This window comes from Odocoileus virginianus, chromosome 27 (genome assembly GCF_023699985.2).
Source record: "Odocoileus virginianus isolate 20LAN1187 ecotype Illinois chromosome 27, Ovbor_1.2, whole genome shotgun sequence".
Taxonomy (NCBI): Eukaryota; Metazoa; Chordata; class Mammalia; order Artiodactyla; family Cervidae; genus Odocoileus; species Odocoileus virginianus.
In genome coordinates, this window is record NC_069700.1 from 44,995,553 (window position 1) to 45,023,145 (window position 27,593).

A 27,593-nucleotide genomic window follows, 5' to 3' on the forward strand; every position below is an offset into this window, starting at 1 on the left:
TACTCTTCTTAACTAACTGTGGTTTCATCTTTCATCTTTTCTCCTACTCCCCATCCCAAATACATAGCAATGATAGGTTATATTGGCTGAATTTCTACAGTGCCCACATTAGCCCAGCTTATCTTTACAAACCGATACTCATGTTTCCCAAACTAAAAACTTAAAAGCCACAAAATTGAACATTTTCAACACAGACAAGGAAGAGATGGACAAATAAATTTTTAAAAAGAAAAAAGTTCTGAGTTTCACAAATGAGACTATATGGGATGGTAGTTGTGAAAAATTATTTTCAAAAGTATTTACTGCCTCTTCCTGGGAAATGATTGTACTGCCTCACTCCACAGATACCAGATTTGATTTATTTCACTCTGGGTATTAAAATGTGAGCAGAATTGACATGGTACTTTTGGGCACCAAGAAACAGTTCTTGATTTGCCATACTTTTTTTCTTCCTTTGTCAAGAGACCATCAATGTTTCAGGTAAAGATGGTTCCCTCATCCTGGGCGGAGTCCCGGTAGACAAATAGCAGGAGCAGGGTGTTACTCTAAGCTTCCATGATTCTTGGAGTTGTTTGTTTCTACAGCATGCGAAAGTGCTGTACTGACAATGTGGTTGAATTAGCATCAGAGGGCTTCCCTGGTGACTCAGATGGTAATGAATTAGCATCAGAAAATGAGTTCGTCTTAACTCCAGTTCTTCGCTATCTGTGCAAACTTGAACAAGTCCTTAAACGTTTTTGGAGTTGAATATAAAATAGAAATGATAATATGCTCAGTATTTGGGATTGCCTTTGATGTTCAGAGAGGTAAATTTTGGTAAATTCCAAAGTGCTATAGAAATATAATGTATTACAATACATTATATTGTATTACAGTAGTCAAATTCAGGACTCGGATGTGGTGTCTGTGGCCTCATTTTAACTTTTATGTCGCTGTGAGGCATAGTAATCATCACATTGTCAAGCCCTTTGTTCAGTCACTGAAATGGGCACAACCTGTATACAAGTAAGATTAGAAAAGATCTGTATCTTTTTCAAAGTAACAAAAAAAATTGATTTAAAGTTCTTTCAGAGGTTCTTGTTTGACTGGCTCTATGGCTTAGTTGGTTAAAGCGCCTGTCTTGTAAACAGGAGATCCTGGGTTCGAATCCCAGTAGGGCCTATTTTGCACGCCTCTTTGTTCCTGAGGAAAGGATGAAGATTTCAGTTAATACAATACCACCCCCCTGCCTCCTCCCGATCCTGAAAAAGGCAGACCCCTAAGAATGATCATAAACACTCCTTCCCCTCACGGAAGTACCAACCCCCTGCCTCCTCCCTATCCCGAAGAATCATAAATTATTCTTAGGGCAGACCCCTAAGAATGATCATAAATCTCTGCAACCCTCTTCTTCCCGTCACAAAAAGGCAAGTGAGCTTGCGAAGGTCATCTTCTGGGGAAATAAATAAACCCGCTTCACCTCCATTATGGGATGGTTGTCCCCATCCCGGAAGGGGTCAAGAGAGGTGTTGAACATGCACATTCTCGCAGTTGTGGGCAACATAGATTGACTGTGGTTGTCAGAGGGGAGGGCCGTGGAGGGATGAGTGAAATAGTTGAGGGAGGTTAACAGGCACAAAATTCCAGTTACAAAATAAATCAGTCATGAAGGCAGTAAAAATATATATATATTGTAGTATTTTTGTATGGTAACTCGAGTTATCATGGTAATTATTTTGTAATAGAAATATCAAATCACCATATTGTGCAACTGGAACTAACATATAATTTGTAGGTCAATTATACTTCAATTAAAAAAAGAAACTCTCTGTAAACAAAAGAAAACCTGAATCAACATAAAATTTTTTTTCATTAGCCCGACTGTCACTAGCATTTCTATAGCATTGAAATAGAGTTGAAATAGAGTCTTGCATTCACCAGCCGAGTTTGTTTGGTTATGGATAATTGTTTTTCATCTATCTTTTTATCTAGTTTGTCATATTTTATTTTTTCCCATTTTCAGTTTGTCCATTTCTCTTACATGTAATTACAGATATATGGAAATCATATATGCCGCTTGCCAAAAAAAGTGTAGTAAATTCTCTTGCTGTGACTCTGTAAGTCCACTCTTGAGTGCACATCTATCTTACAATCATTCAGCTGAAATGAAATGTTCACCATACCCAAATGATTCAAATGGCAAGATCGATAATGCTACATATGTACCAGGGAGATATGAAAACATTTATCTTTCACATAATGAAGTTTTCTGGGGAGAATAGGGGAGGCTCTCAGGTAAGTCCAAAAATGGCTTGGAAGAGCAAGGAGGGGTGATGGGCTTTGGTTTTTACAGGGCTAGAGGGCAGGCTGTGGAGGGGAGAGGGGAATGAAGATTCCTAAGTGAGAATCAGGACTAGCATGGTTTGATTTTCTCTCTGAGAGAGCTTAAGCACTTTCTATGGGCTGGCTTTGATGTGAGGGTGATGGGTCTTGAAAGCTGTCAGCAAATATCAGAAATGGGGTCAATTTCTTAATTACAGTTTTCAATAGAAATCTGTGTACAAGTCCACAGAAAAGCATATACAAAAGTGTTCCTAACAGCCCTATTCACAATTTTCACAAACTGAAAATAACTCATATATCCACCACTAGGATGGATAAATTGTGGCATATTAATACAATATTGTTATATATGTGTATGACTATATATATAAAAATACAAATAGCATCATTGAATACAACAACATGGATGAACCTCATAGTGCTGCACAAAAGTAGCTGGACATGAGAGTACATATTATAAAATTCTATTTATATGTTATTTAAAATGTGCAAAGCTAATAGATGATATCAGAATCCAAAATGTGATTACCCTTAAGAAGAAAGTAGTTAGGAGGCACGTGAGAGGGGCTTCTGGTATTTCTTGACACAGACAACCTAGGGGACAAAACTTAATTCTTGATTCAATTTGATAGAAATAGTGGCAATAAATTGGAACAAAAGATCTGAGAGTTCATAGACATGTTCTGTTTGTAAATATTCAGTGATATATACATCTATATATACATATATAACGGCTTCCCTGGTGGCTCAGCTGGTAAAGAATCCACCCACAATGCAGGAGACCTGGGTTCGATCCCTGGGTTGGCCTCCTGGGGAGGGGAAGAGCTACCCACTCCAGTATTCTGGTGAATGACTTTCACTCACATACATATATATTCAGATATACATCTACATAAATTAGGTATTCTGTATATGCTTCTGTTTGGACACTTTCCTGCATGTTTGTTACATTTCAATTAAAGATAATTTAAAAAGAAAAACAAAGCCACCAACTAAGAAAGAGAACATTGTCTTTATTTTATAAGTTCCGTTTGCCCCACTCAACTTCACATCTCTCTCTCACTTGAGATAACTACTATATTAATGCTTGTGATTATCATTCTTGCCTTTTTTTTTTAAACCTTAAAACAGCAATAAACATTTATTCTCAAGCAATTTTTGTGCATCAGAAATCTAGAAGCAGCTTAGCTGGGTGGCACTGGTTTGGAGGTCTCTCATGGGGTTGCAGTTAATTTTTCAGCCAGGAACTGGTTGCAGCCATCTGAAGGGACTGGATACTTTATTCCCAAGATTTCTCATGCACATGGTTGCATCCTTAGTTCTTTTTTTTTTCCTTAATTGGATATAATTGCTTTACAATTTTGTATTAGCTTCTGCTGTACAACAACACTAATCAGCTTTAGTATACACATATCCCTTCCCTCTCGAGCCTCCCTCCCATTCAGTCCCTTGCTTTTAAGCTTTACTACTAATACATGTATTTAACACAACAGATTATTTAATATGCTTAGTTTGTAGTTTCTATACATGAAACCATGTTGTATTTGTTTTGGAATGTTTCCTTGTTATTGAAATATTATCATAATATATCATTTTGTGTGATTTCTAGATATTTCTTTATTGCATATAACTAAATTTTTATAGCTGTCATGAAAATGTGGTAAAACTCTGACACTATTTATAATAATTTTTCTGTTTGATCTTTGTACATAAGTATTTGTATGTTGTGTCTCTTTGTGATCCCACCAGGCTCCTCTGTCCATGGGATTCTCCAGGCAAGAATACTGGAGTAGGTTGCCAACACGATCTGTCAAAAAGAAAAAGTCAGTTCTGTTTCTTCCTTTCTACTCATCACAGCTTTTTATTTTTTTGCTTTCCTTTTGTCTAGTAGAGAATCAGTTCAGTTCAGTTCAGTCCCTCAGTCATGGGAACTTTCAGATTAAAGTATCTGGGTTTGGAGTTTTCTCTGCGGGAAAAATTTTTGAGTATTTATGGTTTAATTTAATGGTTTGGGACTATTCATATTTGCTATTTTTTCTTTAGTGAAATTTAATTGATGTTTTGTTGTTGCAGAATTTACGATTTCATTTAAAACTTCAAACTAATTGGGCAAAATTTCTTACACCTTTGCACATTCTGATCCACCTTTTGGATATACTCTTCTTTTGCTTTTTATTTTATTTTATTTTTTGCTAACCTTTCTCATCTTTTAGATTTCAGTTCCTGGAATGCTTACTGAAGGCTGGATTAAGGACAGACCCCAGACAGTCTGTCACTTTAACCTGCTGTGGCCCAGGGAACCGGGATGGTGCTTTCCTGGAAAGCAAGCAAAAGAGAGCAGCCTCTTCAGGGTGCAGTCAGTGCTCAGAAGCTTTTGAGAAAACGCTGTTTCTCCAGCATCTCTAAATTGTGAAAAATCTATGTAATCTCAACTTTTCCGGGCGGGGAGCCCGAATGCTCTGAGAAGGCAGGTTGGATGAAGACCAAAATCAGGCCCTCGCAGTTCCTAATAATGGGGAATGAGGCCCCTTAAATGCCTCAGATTCCAGCTGGGTTGCTTTCACCGCGCCCACCGCACCCCTCAGGAACAGGGTCCAAAGCAGGCGGTGTGGTAACGCCTCCAGGCCTCCCGGCGCCTTCCCACCACCCTTGTGCTTTCCTCGCCCTCACCATCACTAATGGGGGGGTCGAGATCCGCTGAGATGAGAGTGGCTGGGGGAAATGAGCCGGAAAGAAACCAGACAACCACAACAAACTGACTCAAAATCCAACCTTTCTAACCTGAAGAATGGTTCCTTCCCTCTCAGTCACACAACCCCGCAACCCTGACTGCACACGAGGAGGGACATTTTCTAATTGCTCAGTAAGTACAATCGTTGGGGTTTTTACTAAGGTGTCCCTGGAGGGTACTCAGTGGGCCTGTTCTTCGTGGTTTCCAAGAAGGGCCAGGCCTAGGAAGACGCTTCTCAATTCAATCCTAATTGAAGACGTCTTGGCAGGATTGGGCGCCCAGCTGAGAGGATGCCAGGAGCGCTCTTTTCTTTTTTTTGTAATTTTCACTTATTCCGATAGGGTCTTAATTTTGACTTTGTCTTCATTCTGAAGGTAAATCGAGCCTTTGTAGCCGTGATTACAGAACGACATTTCAATCCTTTCTTTTTTTTTTTTTTAAACAGGTTAATCAACCGATTGAAGAGGCATTACAATGCAAGTGTAAAATTTTGTTCAGAAAAGAAATTTGGTGTCAGGCTAAGGGTAGAGTTTGGAGAAAAGCGGAATTTCCATTTTGCCCTAGTCTCTAACCATAACTTCTTTAAAAAAGTTACTTGGGTTTTGTACCAATGACACCATCTTTTAAGTAAAATTGATGGGAAAGGTATCTTTTCAAAAGAGTTACAGTAACAAGAATAGCCCAGATTCTCAATACTTGTAATATTTTCCTTCGTTCTAGAAGTAGGGGACCACGTGGCCTAATGGATAAGGCGTCTGACTTCGGATCAGAAGATTGAGGGTTCGAATCCCTTCGTGGTTGTGGTTTCCTTTTTCACACTCCTGCTACCTTTACACAGATATCACTGTCTCAGCTCTCAAATCCCAAATTATAGCATCAGAGCACTCCAGAGTTCTCCCCTTGGGTATAAGTGATTCAGTAAGTGGGGTCGGCGCCAGCCCTCTCTATCGAGCCTTTTCACTGTAGGAGTCCTTGGTCAGGCAGGCATGCAGGTGTGGGGACTGCGAAGAGCGCCAGCCCTGGTCTTTTGGACCCTCTTGCAGGGGGTTGGGTGGACCCAGTGAGTGAGGTGGGTGCCACAAGGCACGAATGTCAAGCAATTCTGCTCTCCTCGTCAGGCAGTGTCTGGACGTCTCTTATTTTAGAGTACGACTCTTCCATTGGTTTTCAGGTGCCGCTCTGTACTTCGACGCTGAAAATGTTGAGATTTGCTTTTTGTAAATCAGTGTAAATGGCGCCCCCTTTCGACAGGAAAACTTGCCACATTTTAGAGGAGCTGGCTCCTGATTCACGTGGATGCCACCTGAGAGGTGCACCGTCTTTCTGTGGGGTCTCAGAGACCAGCTGTGGGTTCTCCCATGCGTTGCGGGATGAATTAGTTGAACGTTAAGCAGTATCTGAGGAGCCAGGGTTAAAACGGAAACCTGGAACCATGAGAAGAGACCTGTCAGGCAAATTATAATAAAGAGGGAGCAGCTTCTGCACAAGTGGAAAGAACGTGGTCAAATACATTTGAATATTTAGGTGTAATGGACACATTCATAGAACAATATGACGGTTCAAATTAGATTCAAGTAGGAATTGCAATTTTAAATGGTCTTAAACTGAAATATTTTGAATTAGTTGTCAAGTCTTCCTACTGAGAAAATTACATGTCCTTCCGTTTACCACGAACTTCTTTAAAACATTCAAAGAATAAATAAGTCTAGCCAGACACAACTCTTCCACAGAATAGGAAAAAGAGACAGAAAGAAAAAAAAAAAATCCACAACTGCTCATGCCGAATGCTGTAATGATTTTTTCCCATGAGTGTACTTCTTTAACAGCTTTATCGAGGCATAATTTCCTTAAACTGCTTGTATTTAAACTTATAGTTTGACACATGTATAACTCATGAAACCACCACTACAAAAGAGATAATGAACACAGACACCATCCTCAAACGTTTCCTCATGTCCTTTTGTAATATGTTCATCTGTTGCTGGATTTTGTTTGTTAGTATTTTGTTGAGAATTTTTATGTCCATGTTTATAAGAGATATTGGTCTGTAGTTTTCTTAGCTCATGATGTCTTTGTTTGACTTTAGCATCAGGGTAATGATGGCTTCCTTTTCCAATTTTTACAAGAGTCTGTAAAGAATTAGTATCAATTTTTTAAAAACTAGAATTTAGTAGTAAAGATGTCTAGACTTGGGCTTTTCTTTATGGGTAATTTTACTCACTAAATCAATCTGTTTGCTTGTTATGGAGTCTAATTTCATGCTAAATGCTTATGTCAGTCATCTACATCTTTGTAACAAACCTCACCCAAATTTTGTGGGTGACTTAAAGCAACATTTAGTTCCCAATTCTGCAGGTCAGTTATTGGGCTGTGCTCAACTAGGCAATTCCTTTGCTGGTTTTGCTTGTGGTCACTCATTGATTGCAGTTATCTGGTAGCCTGACTGGGACTAGATGGTCCAAAATGTTCCCACTCACTGTCTGGGATGTCATCTGGAATGACTGGGATGACTGGGACTCTCTTTTCACATGATCTTCCATCCTTCAGGAAGTAAGGTGGGATTTCTTCACCTGATGTCTCAGGGTCCCAAGATGGCAAGAGGAGAAGTTATAAGGCTCTTGAACCCTTATATTGAAACTCCCACAACCTCACTCCCACAACATCATTACCACAGCATTCTATTGGACAAATCACAAGGTCAGCTCACATACAAGGAGGGAAATAGACTCCACCTCTCGGTGGTAGCTGCTGCACAATCATATTCCAAAGGGACATGCATAATGGGAATTTGTGACAGGACTTGGTGACTGAACAACAACAATCAATCAATCAAACAATGATTTGTTATCTCATTTAACACTAAAAACAGCACTGTGAATATTACTATTCACAATAGTAATAGTATACAATAGCACTATTGATATATCTTGGTAAGTAAATTATCCATTATCACTTTACCAGTGTAATCTGAATTGGTCTGTGAACCTTGTTTTGAACCCACCTTTACCTAGTGGGCAGCCCAGGGCGGGGCCAGGGAGAATATAAGCACTCCAAAATGTAGCGGCAGCTGAAAAAGCACTGATAGTGCTGAGCATTTGAATTATAAATTTTTGTAAAGCCAGAGAGCTCCATGTCCTTGTCTCAGGATGACTCTGATAATGTTTACGATCCAGAAGGTGAGATTAAGTGGCCCACACACAGACTCCTGGTTCAACTCCTTTCCTGAGACTGAGTTCCTGAGTGTCTGATATATCTGCAAGCTGCATGGACTTACAAAGAGTAATAAGCACCTTAGAGGAAGCCCCGATGAGTGAAGAAACTGAGGAAAGCAGGTTCAAATACAGGAAATTTCCCACTGAGATATTTTTAAAAACTAAGATCGTCCACATTTCACATAATTGACAAGTCAGACGTAGTTTATTACTGTGAAAGTCTTGGCAAGAGACAAAAGTTAAATTGCCAAAGTGTCGGAAGAAGGAAGGCACCGAAATCAGCGGGATAGTACTTAACCATGCACGACCGTAAACAGAGAATTTGAAGACAAACCACAGCCAAGCTCTAGTATGTAAATCCCAACCGTTGATCTCTTTGTGGGGACCTCAAATTTAACCTGTCTCATGTGGCTAGAGAGTAGTAAAATTTGCTCCAGGTGAGGCTCGAACTCACAACCTCGGCATTGCTCACAAACGTACTGTCTTATAAGTACCGCGCGCTAACCGATTGCGCCACTGGAGCTCTGCTAGGTAGGGGTTTGGGCAGGTGTAAGTGAATATACTTTCACAGATGAAGACTTATTTAAGGTAGTCAATATTATGAATAAAATGGCGCCTTCTGATACGGGGTTTTCTCTTTGAATCTGATATGCGATTCACAGCAGCAGTCTTTGATCAGTTGGTATCAGCCAGTCTGCCGCCGTTTCCCCCACAGTACAGAGATGCAGCCGCGATTGAGCGTCGCAGTCATCTCCATCTTGATTTTCCGCTCATAGTCCCACGGCTTCTCTAAATTCAGACTTCTTTGAAAGCATTTGAATGGGGGGGGGGGGGGTTACATTGGTTCCACAAAAGCAGGAAGCTTTCCACTCAGGAGTGTGTACTCCATCTGTAAGACCACAGTGCCTTTTCATTGCTTCCGAATTCCCCGGGACTTTTCATCTCAGCGATTCTGCTTTCTTGCATCACCTCTGTCTGGGCTCTGCCCTACGCTCGGCCGACTTTCCCTCTCCTTCAGATGCCACCTGTCCCACCCCGACCCAGTCACTGTTTTTTAACTTAAGAATGTTAAAATACTTTGCTATCCTGAAACATTCACAGAGCTAATATTTCCTTTAGAAAAAGCACTGTTTTAAATGTACTAAGTTTAAATCAACTATATTAAATGCAATACAGACTAAGGAAATGCAGAAAAACAAAAAGGTGGTAACTTGAAAATTTTCTGAAGTCTCATACTCAGAGAAATATATTGTTTATATTTGTGGTTCATTTCAAGCTTTTTTCATTTTAGTTATACATTTTGGGACAAAAGAAACTTCCACCAGATGGATCCATGGCCTGAGTGGACACAGTGTGAACCAGACCCCCATTACCTCCATTTTAACAGAGGGGCTGTGATGACACTTTGGGTCTTTCCATATCAATATTCACTTGGACCTTGTTTCCAACAGTCCTTGAAATTTGAGGGTTTTTCTCTTTATTGAGTCTATGATTGTTGAGTAAATGGATATAAGTCCATTTAGGAAAGAAATGGAGGAATTATATTCTAGATATTTTCAGTGGCACTGCAGGGTCCTCAGGACTTGGCTTCTTCTTTAATCCAAGAGGTCAGATCTGAAAACTGGTTTAAGATCAGAAACTGGGCAAGGTATTGTGATTTTATTTTTAACTGGGGCAGCTACCCTCAGTCTTCTGATTATCCTTGATTTCTTCTGTGTAGACAGCGATATGCTTGTTGGCTGCCCAGCTATTTTGTTTCTAGGGATGCTATATTTTATTAACCATCTCAACACTACAAAGTTGGCTACCTCTCTGAAATTGTCTTTCATTACAGTAACTTTGCCCACCCACACCTGGTGCATGCACATGCACAGACCGACCAGATTCTGACCAATTGAGTGCTGCTATTTCTGGCATGAATTGTTTCAAGATCCTATAATTCCCATTGCTGTCAGTGAAGCCACTTCTGTAGCAGAATCTCGTATCACCAGCGCAGGGCCAATAGAGGACACTCACCATGGAACTTCTTAGTAATGGTAGTGTCTCTCTCCCGGTACATGCCTTCTCCCACCCCCAAACAGAATATCCTTTGGCTCTCCTGTTACCCATTCCTCTAGTGGGTTTTCTAGTATTACATGGTAAATCCACTCTAGCATGCCCACTTCTTTGATTTTTTGATCCCTCTTTCTGCCATCAATCTCAAGAGTCCTGACATTCTTACCATATTTAGTGAGAGCTCTTGCTTTTTTAAGCAGGAGAATCCTAACAGTACGTTGAGTTCTTGCCAGCGTATAAAAATTCTGTACTTTAGGAGAATGCTCTAGTATCAGTGTATTCTACATCAACTAACTTTGCATTCTACTCTCCTTGATCCAGAACACTTAGAATTTAGTTCTGTATGGAAGGATGCTGAATGGGTGGCAGAGGTACATGTTTGGCAGAAGAGAGATCTCTGCATTGTCTTCAAGGAAGAAGGACTAACTAACCCTTGATAAGGAAGATTGGGCTACTTCTAAAAAGCTCAAAGGATCTTGGGAAATCTGGAGATTTCTATGTTCTAATGCATCCCCTGGAGAAAGAAATGGCAGCCCACTCAAGTATTCTTGCCTGGGAAGTCCCATAGACCGAGGAGCCTGGCAGGCTACAGTCCATGGGGTCACAAAGAGTTGAACATGACTTAGCGACTCAACAGCAACAACAATGCATCCCACCAGATGTCTCCATCCAATGTCTCAATATTCTGTTCTTTTCCAATTGAGGCCATGACCTAGGCATAGAAGATAATCTAGTTTGAGAATTTAACCTACTTTGGAGTCCTACTATTCCTGTGATTAAATCTTGGAACTGAACCTTAGTTTTTTGTGCCCTTGAGTTGCAGGATATGAGAGTTTCTTTATACCCTCCTATGGAGACTCTGGCTTTCACATTAGCCTCAACTTGATGGGCTTCCTTTGTGACTCAGCTAGTAAAAGAATCTTCCTGCAATGTGGGAGACCTGGGTTCAATCCCTGGGTTGGGAAGATTCCCCTGGAGAAGGAAAAGGTTACGCACTCCAGCATTCTGGCCTGGGTCCCAAAGAATTGGACATAACTGAGTGACTTTCACTTTATTTGATGAGATATCATCTTCAGCATTTAATCATCTCTCTCCAAGGCATCAGTTTCTTCTACTGAAGAATTCTATTACATTATTATTACCATCTCTCCCACATTTATCAAGCATCTGATACATCACATCTGCTTTTGCATATCCACCGGTAGAGCATCTCAGTTCAGGTTGGGTAAAAGTTTTAAAAATTGCTACTTTGTGCCAGTGGCTGTTTGTGTTCTACCAATCCCTTTACTGCCAACCAGATGGATAATCCAGCTTCAAAAATCTCATTTTAGGGACTTCCCTGGCAGTTCAGTGGTTAAGACACTGTACTTCCACTTCAAGGGCATGGGTTCCATCCCTGGTCAGGGAATTAATATCCCCACTTGCTGCATGGGTTCCCCCCCCCAAAAAAAAAACCTCATCTTAGCATTTTCTTTCTCAGATACTTTTGGTATCAACTACTGCATTTTGTGTTCCCTGGAAAGACTCCAAGATGGGGATTTGCATTCAGAAACTTTACAGGGGCACTATCTCAGGGTGACCACCTGAGAAGCAATGAAGAATCAAAATTTGTCAGAGGAAAAAACTGAGCTGCAGTGCAAGTGCAAAAGGGCATTTGACTGCTCCTGGGGGGGGGGGGGGGCGCTCCACCACTGGAATGGGCCCTTTAGATACGTCCCAAGTTGAGAAGTCAGATCTGGGCTGTTATACCTCTCATAGACCAGTAATTGGATATAGGCTGCCCTTGGAAATGAAATGTGACCTTGACCTGAGACAATTCCTAAAGAAGGATGACAGTTGAGAGTCATCAGGTAACAACCTTCCAAGGATCTAGGAAGGTAAATCTTCAATCCAAAGGGTCCAGGTATTTAGTCAATACACCATCTGTGACAGTCACAGTGAAGAAGAAGAGAGAGATAAAATGAGTTTGAGCTCCAGATAGGATTTGAAAACCATCACAGTGATTCCAGATGCTGTAGGAAACATTTTATTGGAGATAGTTGCAGGGCTGGTTCTGAAGCTAAGGGTTCTAGGGTTGAGAAGGGAAAGCCTATCTTTCGAAGGATGCTCTGCCCAAGTGTCATAATCTGAATACACTAAAGATCAGACAGAGGAAAGTTTTTGTAGGGTCCGAATTAGAAAGAGGCTCTGTCTGCCACCATCATGGAGATACTCTTTCCTTCATGTGAGGTGATTTCTTGCTCCCACTCTATCTAGGGCTCCTACAAGAGTAACAGATCAGTGGAGGCAGGGATGGGTGGGGTGTCATGGAAAAAGACTGATCTGAAAATATTTGGAAATTGACTTCACATGTTTCTTCTAGGGGAAGACAAATGTTATGAAGTAGAACTTAAATTGTATGGCTATTTACCACATTGTCAATTCTACACATTTAGGGTAGAGAGGGAAGGAAGACTCAGAATGTGTAGGAACATTCTTTTTCAGGATATCATGGCAAATTGGCCTATCCTCATGGATGAATGGTTTTCCTTTGATATATATAAATATGTGTAGATATCTACACATACATACTGTGCTTAGTCGCTCAGTCATATCTGACTCTTTGTGACTCCATAGACTTCAGCCTGCCAGGCTCCTCTATCCATGGGGATTCTCCAGGTAAGAATACTGGAGTGGGTTGCCATGCCCTCCTCTGGGATATATATATATATATATATATATATATATATATATATATATATATATGCTTTATTAAACTTGTAACAGATAGCTGAGGGTTTAGGGTTTCCATTCTTTTCTCTTACCCACATACTCCTGCAGGGAGAAATAGTAGTAGCCTTCTGAACATAAATCTACTTGATAGAGAGTGGGAATTTTGGCACTATAGAGGTGATTTAGTCAAGTGGAGGGCATTTAGAAAGAGAATGTAGAGAAAAGATTTTTTTTTTAAACAGGTCTTCAGGTAAAGAAGCAGGATGGCTCCTGCCCCCAACTTGATCTTATTTGGTTTTGAACTGTTTCATGTATGCCAGAATATCTGCCTTGACTGTACTGACTGGAGTCCGATGAAACCAGCGCATGACAGGGACGCCATCAGGTCCCACTAGGAACTTCTCAAAATTCCAGCGGATGTCACGGACCATGATGGGTTCCCAGGATATATGTTTGATTGAGCCCATAATCTCAGAAGGGTGAGGACAGGATTGCTGCAGCAGAGAGATGGAAAAGAGAAATGACGGAATCATTTCTGCTCATGGATGATCCAGGCTATTTTCACCCACAGATAATCCACTTCCTCTTATGTTGAGATATTTTCATTTCCTATGATTCTTAATATATTCTCTGAATCACAACCATGCTAACTACCAAAAAGTTTTAGATATTATAGCAAAAATCTATTCCCTCTTTCTGTTTCTCCCTGTGACCCCATCACAAAATCCTGTTCCTATGAATGAGATATGTCACCTCTCTAGCTTTCAATTTCCTTTTCTGCAAAGAGAATAGATTAGAATGTGGTTTCCTAGATCTTGATGCTTTATGGGCCAGTCATCTTTCGAAAATACCTTTTGAGGCCAATATGGAGTTCCAATATTTTGTTTTGAAAAATAAGAGAAAAATTTAAAAACACCATTACTTCATTTAGTTTTAAAGAGATAATTATAAGAATAAATTACACATGTGTCCTAATCTTAGAATAAAGGGCAGCTCTATAAATCAGTTGATGTTTATGAAACCCTCCTTACATTGCCCTGTTTTTTCAGTTTACTGAGTATATATAAAAATCTCAGCATGGGTCAACCTTGGCCCACAGTCCAGCATTTAAGAACACTGAACTCTGATGATCTTTAAGGGCCCTTCTTAGCTCTCATGTTCTCTGTATCTAAGAGCCAGTGTTTCATAAAAGGCACTTATTGCATTGTATTATGCAATCTGCCGTGTGTGTGTGTGTGTGTGTGTGTGTGTGTGTGTGTCTTCTCCAGTATGAACTCATCAAGGAACAGGGACTGCGTCTGTTCATTTCTACACCCTTATTGTTTAGCAAACTGCCTTATAGATAGCAGGCACTCAACAAATGTCCCTTGAATGAATGAATGTCAATGAGCAAAAGAGTGGTCCCAGTGAAAGGTGGCACTCTACACAATGCTTTGTACCACAAAGCCAGAGCATCACAGATACTAAAAAATTTAACCCTAGTCCCTATGCTTATAAGGAGATCTCTTCCAAAGAGTCCAACCCCTCCTCCAGGCAGGAGCCCTTACATCCATTTCTACCATACCAACTCTACGTTAGGAATATTAAGGAAGAAAAAGCTTAGGCCAGTAATTTAACTCACCTTTAAGAAGGTGAAGACTTTCTGCTCTGTTTCACCATTCACATCCCCTTTCTCAAACAGCTGGAAATTAGGTACGTATCCTCCTCCTGGACGGACATACCTGCAATGAACCATAGTGTTCCCAGGAAGCTCCAGAATATAAGAGAGAAAATTATAATAGGGTACCAGGATTTGAGGTTATGAAAAAAGGGAAACGGATGTGGAGATATAGAAAACAGGGCTGGGAAGGGAAAATAAGACTATTGTTAAACTTTGGGCTCCCTGACACTTTATTTTTCTCTATTCCACATGCTGTCACTGTCTCCCATCTGTATTGTTTCTGTACCAGCAACACCAGGGGCCATTTCTGTGCTCCCACTCCTCCACCATCCATCCAGGTCTCACTTCCCAGAGAAGGGGAGAGCAGCTCTGACACTGCCAGCCTCACGTCAGTGGAGGAAAGGTTAAAATCAGGTAGGAAGTGCCCCAAGCCTATTAACCCACCGCCCATCCTGGAATTCCCCAAAGGGAAGTGCCTCTGGAAATGGAGGAAAGGTAGACAGAGACAGATCTCTGTAGGGTTTTAAGTAGGCACTTACTTCAGTCCTGGAAGAATTTCTGAGTTTTCTCCTGGTTCTTGCTTTCCGAATTGGTTACAGGGAAATCCCAACACAACTAGGCCAAAGGGCTTCAGCTCCTCCTGTAGTGCATTCAATTCTATGGGTAGAAATTGGACAATATGGTGGCCTGGCCAGAGAGCCTGCCTTGTGTATATAGACAGAGTGATCCTTGGAAATACCCATTTTACAGAGGGAAAAACAGAAGTCCAGGAAAAGGGGGAAAATATCTAAGTCAGAAAGACTGTTCATGGCAGGGTTGAAATGAGGTACTAGATCTCCAGACATGTATGCAAAAGCCATTTGTTATAATGCAGTATTTCCCAAGTCTGCAGCACATCAGAATCAGGCAGGGGCCTTTCCTTAAAAATAGGGATGCCCAGATTCCTTTCCAGAAATTCTTCTGGTTACATTATTCTGAGGTGTCTCCCCAGTCATCTTTATTATTCTAAAGCTCACCAGATCACTGCTGGTGGGATTGTAAACTGGTATAACTGTTATGGAAAATAACATGGAGGTTTCTTAAACAATTAAAAATAGAACTACCATAAAGCAGCAGTCCCAATTCTGGGCATACATGAATAAGAATTGAAAACAGAGTTTCAAAGAGATATTTGCACACCCATGTTCATAGGAGCACTATACATAAAAATCAAGAGGTGGAAGCAACCCAGATGTCCATTGATAGATGAATGCATAAACAAAATGTGGTCTATCCATATACAATGGAATATTATTCAGTTTTAAAATGGAAGGAAATTATGTCACATGCTACAACATGAATGAATCTTTATGCTAAGTGAAATAATCTAGTCATGAAAAGACAAATACTGCAGGTAAGATACATGTAGATACATGTGGTATCTACAGTAGTCAAATTTATAGAAACAGAAGGTAGAATAGTGGTTACCAGGGGCTGGGGGAAAGGAGAAAGGGGAGCTGTTATTTAATGGATACAGTTTCAGTTTTGCAAGATAGAAAAGTTCTAGAGATTTGTTTCACAACAATGAATATTTTTAACACTGCTGAACAGTCTTCTTAAAAATGGTTAAGATGGTAAATTTTATATTTGGTCTTTTTGTACCACAATTTAAAAATGAAAATTTTAATTTAATTTAATTTTAATTTTAAACAAAACCACATTTAAACATCACTGACCATCAGTTTGCCTTCCCTGATTGGTTAATTGGTAGATTAAATCTTTTTTTTTTTCTCCTTAAAGGAAAAGACATGCACAATAAGAATGGACTTCTCTTCACAGGTTAGTTCACCCTGGGCGGAGTGGGGGGTAAATCTGACAGGGGCAAAAAGAACCAGAGAAATTTCAAGTTGAGTTTTTGGTGTTCTTTAACAACCTTTAGGATGTTAAAGATGCATTCTACCTAAAGAGCCTCACTGATATACCACAACACAAGCTTCCAATTGCCTTCCCCAAGTTTTTCAGTTTGTTTCCCCAGACTTTTATAATCATCTTCATTTTCTCCCTTTTTGAGCCAGACATCTTCAGTTCCATTACAAACACTAACCAGTCCCTAACTGAACAGTCTGCTCAGGCAACAGTTCAGCGGATATCTCCTCTGAGTCCTTTAATTTTTATTTTCTGCAATATAAGATTGCTTTCCTATTTCCACATGGTTCCTAAGTACTTTTCCCCACATCCTCTCTTCTTGTCTTTAGTCACTATAGATAATAACTCCTCTAAGAAACAGACTATTAATTAGGAAACCTGTCTTCCAGTTCTTGAGAAACTATTCCCCAGTTCTCGCACCTATTACATACAGCGTTGGAACTGAATAAACTGATTTTTAAAATCCCTATAAACTGGCAAAATGAAGTATGGTCCTATAGAATATTATTCAATCTTAGAACAGAGGGAGGAAATGATCCGAATTCCAAGGTATCTTATTAATTTTAAAAAGCAAATTGGCAGGTTGTATTTATTACTTGTTTGGAGAAGTAAATGGCAACCCACTCCAGTATTCTTGCCTGGAGACTCCCATGGACAGGGGAGCCTGGCAGGTACAGTCCATGAGTCAAAAAGAACTGGACATGACTGAGTGACTATCATCATCATCATCATTTATTACATGTCATCAATTGGTAGAAAAGTAAAAAAAAAAGAATACATATGTATTTTGTAAACATGATAATACTGGTCATCAGAAGGGAAGGGAAAGAGATGAAAAGGCTTTTTACTCTAAACTTTTTTATTCCTTTAATTTTGAGCCTTGTGAATATAGCTCAATTCAGTTTGGTACCTATTCAAAATATAATAATGAAAAACTTAAAAATGAAGTTCTTATTAGTTCAAATATAAGAAAGGCATCTGATAAAAATTAGTCTTGTTCATTATTTATTGGCTTTTAATCAATATGGCCTAACATATGAGAAAGATAACATTCCACCCTGAATAATCACAGAGAGGGGAAAAATGTACACCTGAAGGAGGCATTGAGGTTGGAGAGCAAGCGTTCACGTCTCTTATGGTCTCCTCTCCAGCCCTCACTCCAGTCAAATGGCTCCAGGTATAAAGCCCCTTTTTCTTTCCCCTGTCTTTGTAAGTTCCTGGAAAAGTCTCAAAAACATCAATTCTACCTCCTGTATTTGTCAAGAAGACTTGAATCTTCAGAGAGGCTGCTAGCTCTCAAATACATTATTGGTTCTCCTGGAAATCTCAGGAGCAAAGCAGAGGCAGGACATAGGAAGCGGTCAGCAAACGTTTTCTGTGAAGGTTCAGATTAGTCATTTCAGATGGCCTCTGGCACCAACACTCATATTACTCAACTCTGTCTTGCAGCATAATATCAACCATAGACAATCTGCAAATGAATGGTCATGGCTGTGTTCAATAAAACTTTATTTACAAAATTAGGCTGACTGTATTTGCCCTGTGTACCATAGTTTGCTGACTCCTGACATTAGGGAATGAAGTCCCTTGATCATGAGTATTTATTTTGATATATAGAATTAAAATTAGAATATAATACCAATATGACTTAAAATATAACAAGCTGGAAAATTAGTCCCAAGGAGATTTGTCTATGAACTCTTACCAGGATATTGAGCTGTCAGACCACAATAGGTGGCCACATTGACAAAAAGGACATGCTTGCCCGCATACTGCTTGAACTGAATGTGTTCCTTTCCATTAAGAGTGAAAGCGTCATAATCATAGATGGTGCCTTTCACATCTTTGTAGCAATCCATCTGGAAGATTTAAAAAAATCATAATTTTAGTAATAATAATTCCTAATGTCGGTATAATCTTTCAAACCATTCAAAGAACAATACATATATTAACTGAGATCCAGAAAACAAATACAAGTCATCTAATGTGTCAATGACAAGATTGAAACTAGGTCTTGTGACTTGAAAGGCAAAGGTTTTTTTGAGGAACAGGCAGTCAAATCTCTTTATTATCTTTGCAGAGGTAAAATACCAGGAACTGCTTGGATGAATGGAAAAAAGCAGAGATTCATGAGCTGGAATGGGATGGCCTGGAAGTAAGTGAAGTCAAACTGAAAAGCACACTGCCTTTCTTGCTTCTCTGAAAATGAAGCTACCCCTTGTCTCTGGGTTGAAGGCATTGGATTCCCTCTGTGAAGGGAAGGTTTTTAATTGCCAAAGATTTCAGGATAGCCTTATTACTTCTTTAACTTTCCCTAGGTCTTCTGACTTCCTGCCCCACTCATCAGCATGGTGGAGTGGAAAGAGCTCTACCTGGGAATCAGAAGCTTGGTCTATTGTTAAGAGTTCCTTGTGATCCTGGGAAGTTCTCATCCTTGGCCCTCAGTTTCCCCACTGGTAAAAATGAAGACATTTGTCTAGATTCCTATTAGATCCTGAAAGGCTTCTAGGTTTAGCATTCTAGAATCTAATATTACTCCTACCTTGAGTAGTTTTCTCTTTCAATGCACTGTTACTCATATGATGGTCTTGTAAGCCAATACTATGAAATTCTAACTTTTTGTAGCTGCCAGGAAAAGAGATGGAGAGCTCAAAAATCCATCTGTAAGCAGGTCACTGAACTGTGTCTGGCAGCATCCAACTTATCACATGCCCAACTCCTTACCCATCGTACTCTAGCTATCTAATACCTACCTTCTCCACCAGCTCCATCTACCTTAATCCTTATCCAATCTATGGAACATATTTGAGCAAAGTGCCACATAATGGAAATAAGTTCAGCATGGACTTTCATTGCCTGTCCTTAGGTTAAATTCCTCTACAGACAGATCTCATCTTATCTCTCCTCTGTCTTTATCCATGCAGGGTCCATTCAGTACCCAAAATGTGTTGACTCCACAGGGCTCACCAGCACATCCTGATTTCCTTCCTTGTATCAGGGAAGCTGCTATAAATGGCTTCTGGAATATAGGGAATGTAAAATCCCAAAATATGAAAAGAAAGCTTACATCCAAACCACCCAGTCAGAAAAAGGCAGAGAGGTACTGACCAGAGAAAGGAGGGAAGGACATAATCTAATAAGGAAGGTCCAGACTTAAACTAGGATTAAACTAGACTCCCTGGAAGTGCAAGGACTATAAAAGATTTTAGTCAGACACCATCTGCCCCACCTAAAGGAGTGATCCAACACAAAACCAAACCAAACTACCACTGATTCTATCCCTAGCACACTTAGCTACTTAGCTTTTACTCCTAGGGAGAGGCATTTTCTCTATGCAGGCTTTTCCACCTTTCCCTAAATGCACGCACAAATACACACCAGCAAAACTGAGACATATATAAACAGAACATTATATCAGAGTATCCATTCTTATCTCCATTATGCCTGGTTCCCTGCTAAACATTTTTAAGAATTTGCCTTTTTCCCGCCTTTGCTACTGTGATGAAAATTCCTGAAAATCATGTTGGGTACCAGAATGCGTGGCCTTAGACTCTGATCTTGAAGACTCCTCTAGGTCCAGTCCAGCTTACTCCTGATATTCATTTTTACTTCACATTTATTTAGATCTGCATGATATGTCTCAAATATCTCCAGACTTGGCCTTTATTAAGCAAGTTCTACAGCCAAGGGTCTCCACACCCAAGTAGCCAGCACGGGATAGCATAAACACTGTATCAACTTTCAAATATAAGGGAAATCACTTAAGAGGTTATCTAATCAAGAGGAAGGAAGATCTTACTAGAGTTGCATTTGTAGACCACATCATATGCACGATAATTTTTGCTCACCCCTCCTCCCCATAACTGGGTGAACAAGTGGGTAGATCCTCTCATACACACATTTATGGTGAGAAAGCAGAGACTAATGGAGGTGAAGTGACTTGTCTAAGGCCAAAAATGATAACCCATTATGTGAATGAGAGTTTGCTTGCCCCTAACTTTTGATTGCTTTTTGCTTCTGGGTCTTCTAGTTTATTGTTGTTCTTTCCTAAACTGCCCCTGCCATTGCTATACACACATTTTTAACAATAAGGCAACTTTTAAAATTTTATCAATAAGCCATGAATTGGAAATAGAACTGAGGCCAGAATTCAAGATTTCTAACTTCAGATCCAATTGTTTTGGCCTCCAATTAGTTTTTTCCATATGTTTTATGTTTCTCTGATAACTCTGATTTTATCCATCCCTAAAACTTCCACATTCGTTTTTCCACCTTTTCATATGTTTCCTGCTTAGCTGTGTCTGAGATGACTCAACTCAAACTTTCCTCCAAACCCTGACCCCACTCACTGTGATGCCCACTACAGCCCGTGCCTCAGACCCAGCTCTGATGCATACTGATGGGTGGCTGGAGGGATGTCCAGGCAACCTCTACCTGGAGAAGAAGGGGAGAAAGGACCACAGTAAAAAGGCTTTCTTGTCCCTACCCATACTCAGCTCAAGGAACACCATAGAAGTTAAGAAGATTCAAGGAGAAGAGAAGAAAGGTTTAGAGGGAGGAAGCAGAAGTCAGAGCCTTACAAGGAGGGCCGAGGGTGGGATCTTGGAGCAGGACCCAAGACTCCACATTTGAACCCTGTCCCACCCTCTCTGGAAGTCACTCACCTTCTCTAGACTGGAATTTGTCTGCACAAAGCCGGCTAGGAAAAGGAGAAAAAGACAAGAGGCCCTTAACTGTACAGTCATGATAGTATCTTCAGATCACTGGTCTGAGAGTCTGAGGTCGTTGGGCACCCAGTAACCTTTGGATAGTCTGCCAGGGACTAGCCCAAGCCTATGTAGGCCAATCGCAGGGCGGCAAGGATTTCTAGGGCATGAGTGGGGCAAGAGGACATAGAATTCAAACCACATCCTCACCTACACACACCCCCGTGAGCACTCAGCGCTCACTAGTGCGATGAGGACCTGGGACTCACATAAATTCTGGCAGAATTATGAAAAGGTGAGGGCAAGCTCTCCACATTCCTTCAAGACTATTATCTATTTTTTTCTGAGTGGATAGCCATGTCTAGGTGCAGACACAGTCTCCCAGACATCTCAGTAAACTCAATGCAAAAACGCATGACATGGATATTCCAAATACTATTCCTAATATTATTATTTGAGCTTAAAAAAAATCAAAGAATGGATCACATGTGATCTCTCTAAGAGAGTTAGAAGGAAACTGGGCCTGAGGGAGGGAAAAATCTTTACACATTAATATGTTCATTATACATTAAATGTTTTCACATGCTATAAGTCAGTAAGAAAAACCAAGCAGCCCAAGAGAAACTTGGGCACCAGACAGTAAACCAAATGACATCTGTGGTAGGATACAGTGTTCTCCCTTGCCAATAATCAAAGAGGTAGAAACAAGAAAAGTTGCCTTCTGCATTTATCAGATTGGCCTAAGTTCAAAGGAATGGAGGTACCCAGTCTAGGTGTCAGTCTGGTATAGAAATCTCTTATACTTGAGGTGAGGGCAGAAAGTAATAGCCACCAACTTTTTGGAGGATAATCTGCCATTTTAAATACAATGCTTTTTTTTTTTTTTTTAAGAAAGTAACTTAAAAATTCTTTTATTCTGAAATGATTATAAATGTATTGGAAGTCACAAACACTTCTGTTAATTTGCTGGAAGCCCCAGGGCCCAAGAAGAATAATGGAAGTGAGACTCATGTTTCTCTAAGGACAAAAATGCTTTGCCTCTCAACCATCCTAAGAACCCCCATCCATTCAGCAAAAGTTTCTAACCACTGCTGAATAGTATCAGCCAAAATTTTGAATAGATGAGTTTATATAACAGGCCTTGAGCACTTGGAATTGCTGAGTTTCTCACCTAAGTAACATATACCTAATTCCCACAAACCTCATGGCAGAGGTGCTGACTAATAACTTTCTCCCTCTTATCTACAGTATGGTTTTACTTTCTGGGCCTCTAGTGCTATGGTTTGAGTTAATCATACTCCTAAATTCATGATTATTTGTTCTTGCATGGTCCCCCCTCTTGTTTTATATTCATACTCAAACTTCATTGTTTTTTTTATTCCCTTCTCCCTGTAGGTGAAATATGTTTAATATGCATATTGTTCTTCTTCTTAAAACATCTGTATATTATATATTACCCCTTTGAAATTTAAAAAATTATTTTTTAAATTTGGATTTCAGATTTAAAGGGTTGAATTAATCACACTTTAAAATCTATGGCATTATATCATCATTAGGCTGTGCAATGATTCTCTTCTTATATTAATGAAAAACATTTTTTGTCCCCATCCAATCCCATTTTTCTACCTCTCAGAGAGGAAGAGTGGCAAGGCAACAGTTACTACAGACTAGAAAGTTGGCAACCTTTGTCATGTTGCAACAAAACATTTGGTAGAACTGTTGTCAGATGACTTAGAAGGCAAAATGACTAAAATAAGGATTAATGTGTTTCCTAGTGCTGTGGGATTAGAAGGGTGAGTTTAGCAACTAACTGTGCTCTAAGGAGATAAGTAACAAAGAGATGTTGAAAAATATTTGGATTAGGTGCAGAGGATCAGATTTGCTTGTATTTACCCCTCTCCCACACTCTTCCTCCTCCCATAGGATTTGCACTGAGAGCTCAGCTATACGAACTGCCATGTTTATTGAAATGATAAAGTCTTCTTTAAAGCAAACTCTGGGAGATGGTGAAGGACAGGGAAGCCTGGCTTGCTGCAGTCCATGGGGTCACAAAGAATTGGACACGACTGAGTGACTGAACAACAAAAGTCTTCTTTTCCAGTTCTTACTCTTTTTTTAACCGGCCCCAGCCCTCTCTCTTCCTGGTTCACATAAACAGCTACCTCCCCCTCCTTAAAACTGAAGTCTGAGTAGGGTTTAATTCTTGCTGCTGGTGGAGTCTGGGCATTCATGAATTCTCTTGGAAAACAGAGGCTTTTTGTTATCCCAGATTTCTGATCTCTTCTCAGAGGCCTCTAATCTAGAGGGAGGAGCCCAAAACAATGACTGCTGGCCCAGCTACAGAGTTCCTAAAGCCCTTTAGGGCAGCTATACAGATTTCCTGCTTCTGTGGCACCTTCCTGCCCACAGATTTTCCTGCCCTTGTCCAGTCACAGTTAACACTGGATTTAGCCCAAGGCAAATACCCATCATTAATTTAACAGATGAAGGAACTGATGCTCAGATAGAAAAATTGACTTATCCAAAGTGGAATTACACTCTGCTTCTTTCCTGTTGTTATAAATTCCTTACTTTATTAGCTACATTATCTTTGCTCATCACACAATAACTAATTCCTAGAGCAGAAGAGAAACATTCATCATAATTCTTCCTGAGTGTGCAGATCAGATCAAGTGGCCTAAAATCTCTGCCTTCCCATCTCTGTGTCTCATTGTTTTAGTTTCCCTGGAAATAAGAGCTCCAGTCAGGAGAAGGAAAAGTTTAGGAGCTCAAGCTCAGCAGGTGGGACTACATGAGGGGCACTTCCTGTCGTAGTCTATCTGACTATATCATTTTCGTTCTGGAATGCTGAAGCCATTTCCTATTTGTCTTCCCTCTTCCAAGTTCTTTGCCTTCCATGCTTTTTTCCTTTCCCCCTGCTGCCACTGGAGCTGCTGAACACTTGTCTCATGATGTCCTTCTACCAATAGTGAGCCAATAAGGCTAACAATTTGTTATAGAATCAAATCCAGAATCTCCAGCCTGGTATCCAAACTTCTCCTGTGATCTCAGCCTCCTTCTCAGTCTTCTCTCTCAATAGTCTCAGCCTTCAGGCAAGCTACTCTCCATTCCCTGAAACATATCTCTTGGGATTTAAGTTCTTGATCTTGGAGGCCAATTATTCAGGGATTCCACTTTCCTTATCCCAGATTATCTATATATTTATTTCCATTGAAAGATCAAGAAAGCAAATTCATTAGTTTTTACCAAACAAGATTTTTAGGTAGAAATGTTTAGACCTGAGCCACAGATTAAGTTTGAAAACCAGTCCAGATCTAAATTACACAATAAGATCTCTCTAAATTATTCAATAAGATCTGATTTTTTTAAAAAAACCACACGTGTCAACAACTGCCTATTTTTCCTAGTCAGACTCCAATATTTCCTTGAGGTAGATTTCTTATGAGGATAACTTGTTTGCCAAAGGTCACACAACTACTGGGTGGCCATTTAAATAATGAAATAAAGCCTTTCAGATTCTCTGTCTTAGCCTGTGTTAATGACTTAATCCTACCTGAAAATCAACACCAGGTTTCTTATGTTAGTTTCATTTTTTTTTGATTCAACATTTATTATTATATATTGATTTGGTTGAGCTGGCTGTTTGTTGCTACACGAGTATAACAACTGGGCTTTCTCTAGTATTGGCCGGTGGGTGGGTGGGTGGGTTACTCTTAGTTGTGGTGCATAGGCTTCTCAATGCAGTGGCCTCTCCTTTGTGGAGCACAGGCTCTAGTCAGTCGTTGCAGCATGCTGGCTCAGTAGTTGTGGTATGCGGGCTTGACTTGCTCCGCAGCATGTGGAATCTTCCCAGACCAGAGATTGAACCCATATCCCCTGCACTGGCAGGTGGATTCTTTGTTAGCTTCTTTGATCATAGAGGAAACAAGTTAAACTTTTTTTGAGATGTAGTCCACCTGTTCAACCGAGATTTAATCACAGCCTCTACAACCACCCAAATATGATTTAGCGATTTTTGTCCATCATTTAGATTTACTTGGATATTTTCCCTGAATTAGACAATCTTCATTGTCATCTGAGATCCCCATTCAGGTCTCTAGGATTTTATTGGGTTGCAAGTGTGGCTTACAAGTGTGAAACATAGGGTCTACTCCTAAGCCTGCCATTTTAAAGTTATATTGCTCATGTTTATATGGAATTTGTAGTTGACAAATCTCTTTTACATCAAGGATTTCATCTGGCCTTCACAATCAGCCAGTTATAAAGGTAGAAGAAGCATTATTTGCTCAGATTTTCAATGGAAAAATGAGGTTAAGAGGGAAAGTGACTTGAGTAAAGTCTCATTAACAGCGTAGACCTAGACTGTAAACTTGAGTTATTTCAAATCCACTTGTCTCTCCACTCTAGGTTCAGTTCTCCATAAAATATATGTTTGGAAAAGGAAGGAAGTTCTAGAGAGACCACTGTCCTTTTGCATTTAATTTTCATCCTCATGTGTTCTTAACCTCTGGCCTCCTTCTTCAAACATGAAGAGGAAGCTTACCTCTGGTCCAGGCTGATTCTGGCCCTGGGCCTTCACTAAGACAGCTGGCCCTGACACCCAGGCTTTTGAAGGGTCTGTCACTTGTGCCAAGCTTTCCTCTTCCAACCTGCTATAGGAAGAACTCTGCTTCTTGGAGGTTGGGGTGGGGAGGCAGTGAGAGGAAGGATGTGTTCTCCCTTGGGTGATGTTCTTGTCAATTACCCCTGTCTTAATGGGCTGGGGGAAGGCGTGGGAGAGAGAGCTCTATGTCCATGCACAGCCACAAGAATTGGAATAACCCACACCACTCAAACTCAAATGTCCTCCCACCTGGAAACTCTCCAGTCTGTGTTTCAGGCCATTGCTACTCCCAGAGAAAAAATAAATATGCCCATATCACCAACACATACTGCAATCCATCACCAACAATTCAACAGAACTCTGGGACATTGAGAAAATACATCACCAAGGCCCCTTCTAAGGCTGACATTCTTAGTTTATTTTCTTAGATTTTCAGAGATTCTGAACACCCTTAAAATTGATTTGATCAGTTATTACCCCTAGATGATTAGGAAATAAGAGTAGGAAGACAGAAATTTTACAAATTTTAAGCTCTAATGTGTCTTATGGGTCATGTTTCTCAGGCCACAACTCTATACATGAGAAGAAGATGCTCAGTAAAGTGGAGAGATTGCCTCCTCCAAGTCACAAGGCCAAGGCTAGACACATCCACAGCTCTGCCCCCACAACAGTCTCTATCCTTGTTGCAGTCAGATCAGGTTTAGAATAAGCAGTTTATCCAATACTTCTTAAATTGATTGAATAACTTTTCTTTCAAACCTAGATTCACTAAGGTTCATGTGTTGATATTGATTATGTCTTCTTCATATCTTTTAAGTCTAGAACAATCCCATTAAGTTTCTCTTTTATGGCATTTTTGAAGACGGAAGTTCAGTTGCCCTGATAAATATCCCACGTTTTTGTTTGTCTCATTGTTTCCTCAAAATGTCATTCTTCCTTTGCACAGGCAGACCTTGTTTCTATTGCCCTTCACTTTATTGCACTTCACAGATACTGTATTTTCTATAAACTGAAGGTTTGTGGCAACTCTGAGTTGAGCAAGTCTATTGGTGCCATTTTTCAAAGAGCACTAGTTTTTAAAGCATATACATTGGGTTTTGGGTTTTTTTAGACACAGTGTTTATGCTACACACTTAATAGACTACAGTATAATATGAATATACCTTTTATACTCACTGGGAAACAAACAAAAAAGTTTATGTGACTCACTTTATTGCAGTGGTCTGGAAGGAATCAAGCCCACAGTATCTCCAAGGTGTGCTTATATTTCTTGTTTTGGCACTGAAGTTGAAGACTTAGATGGACTGGAATTTTGTGAATGGTATAGTCATCCCTGAGTATCTGCCAGAGGTTGGCTCCAGGAGCCCCTACAAATACCAAAAACTGCAGATGCTCAAGTTCCTCATGGAAAATGTCATAATACAATTGCTACAATCAGCCCTTTTTATCCATGTGTTTTACATCTATGGATTTAACCAACTGCAGATGGATGCCTGTTTAAGGTAGAAATAAAGTTCTAATTTTTTTCTCATATATATCCAATTGAATCATCACTATTAAAAGACCATCCTTTATTTTTCTATTACTTTATATTGTACTTTATGATCGGGGGCTTCTCAGGTAGCTCAGTGGTAAAGAACCCACCTGTCAATGCAGGAGAGGAAGGTTTATTCCCTGGGTTGGGAGG

General features: G+C 40.0%; 1 protein-coding gene, 1 long non-coding RNA gene and 3 other non-coding genes across 7 annotated transcripts in view; 3 read left to right on the forward strand and 2 right to left on the reverse strand.

The window, feature by feature from the left end:
* The first annotated feature begins 1,087 nt into the window (after positions 1-1,087).
* Positions 1,088-1,161, forward strand: TRNAT-UGU (transfer RNA threonine (anticodon UGU)). The gene has a single exon. It is a non-coding gene; the product is annotated as a tRNA-Thr (tRNA).
* Positions 1,162-5,781: 4,620 nt separating this feature from the next.
* On the forward strand, positions 5,782-5,854 carry TRNAR-UCG (transfer RNA arginine (anticodon UCG)). Its single transcript has one exon. It is a non-coding gene; the product is annotated as a tRNA-Arg (tRNA).
* Positions 5,855-8,501: 2,647 nt separating this feature from the next.
* Positions 8,502-27,593, reverse strand: part of GPX5 (glutathione peroxidase 5) — a 44,755-nt gene continuing 25,663 nt past the window's right edge. The window contains exons 2-6 of one of the 3 annotated variants that reach the window (XM_070456885.1): positions 21,262-21,296; positions 18,303-18,456; positions 15,232-15,349; positions 14,654-14,753; positions 8,502-13,526 (exon numbers count right to left, since the gene is read on the reverse strand). In XM_070456885.1, the coding sequence (XP_070312986.1) occupies positions 13,320-13,526; positions 14,654-14,753; positions 15,232-15,349; positions 18,303-18,456 (579 nt within the window). In that variant the 5' untranslated portion in view covers positions 21,262-21,296 and the 3' untranslated portion in view covers positions 8,502-13,319. Of the gene's footprint in view, positions 13,527-14,653; positions 14,754-15,231; positions 15,350-18,302; positions 18,457-21,261; positions 21,343-27,115; positions 27,204-27,593 lie in introns of those variants that run through there. The other 2 variants (XM_070456884.1, XM_020890408.2) reach the window with 2 other exon arrangements.
* TRNAI-UAU (transfer RNA isoleucine (anticodon UAU)) lies at positions 8,695-8,788 on the reverse strand. Its single transcript has 2 exons — positions 8,751-8,788; positions 8,695-8,730 (listed from the first exon to the last, which is right to left on the reverse strand). It is a non-coding gene; the product is annotated as a tRNA-Ile (tRNA).
* LOC139031493 (uncharacterized) lies at positions 16,470-27,211 on the forward strand. Its single transcript, XR_011484008.1, has 3 exons — positions 16,470-16,510; positions 18,678-18,752; positions 27,126-27,211. It is a non-coding gene; the product is annotated as an uncharacterized lncRNA (long non-coding RNA).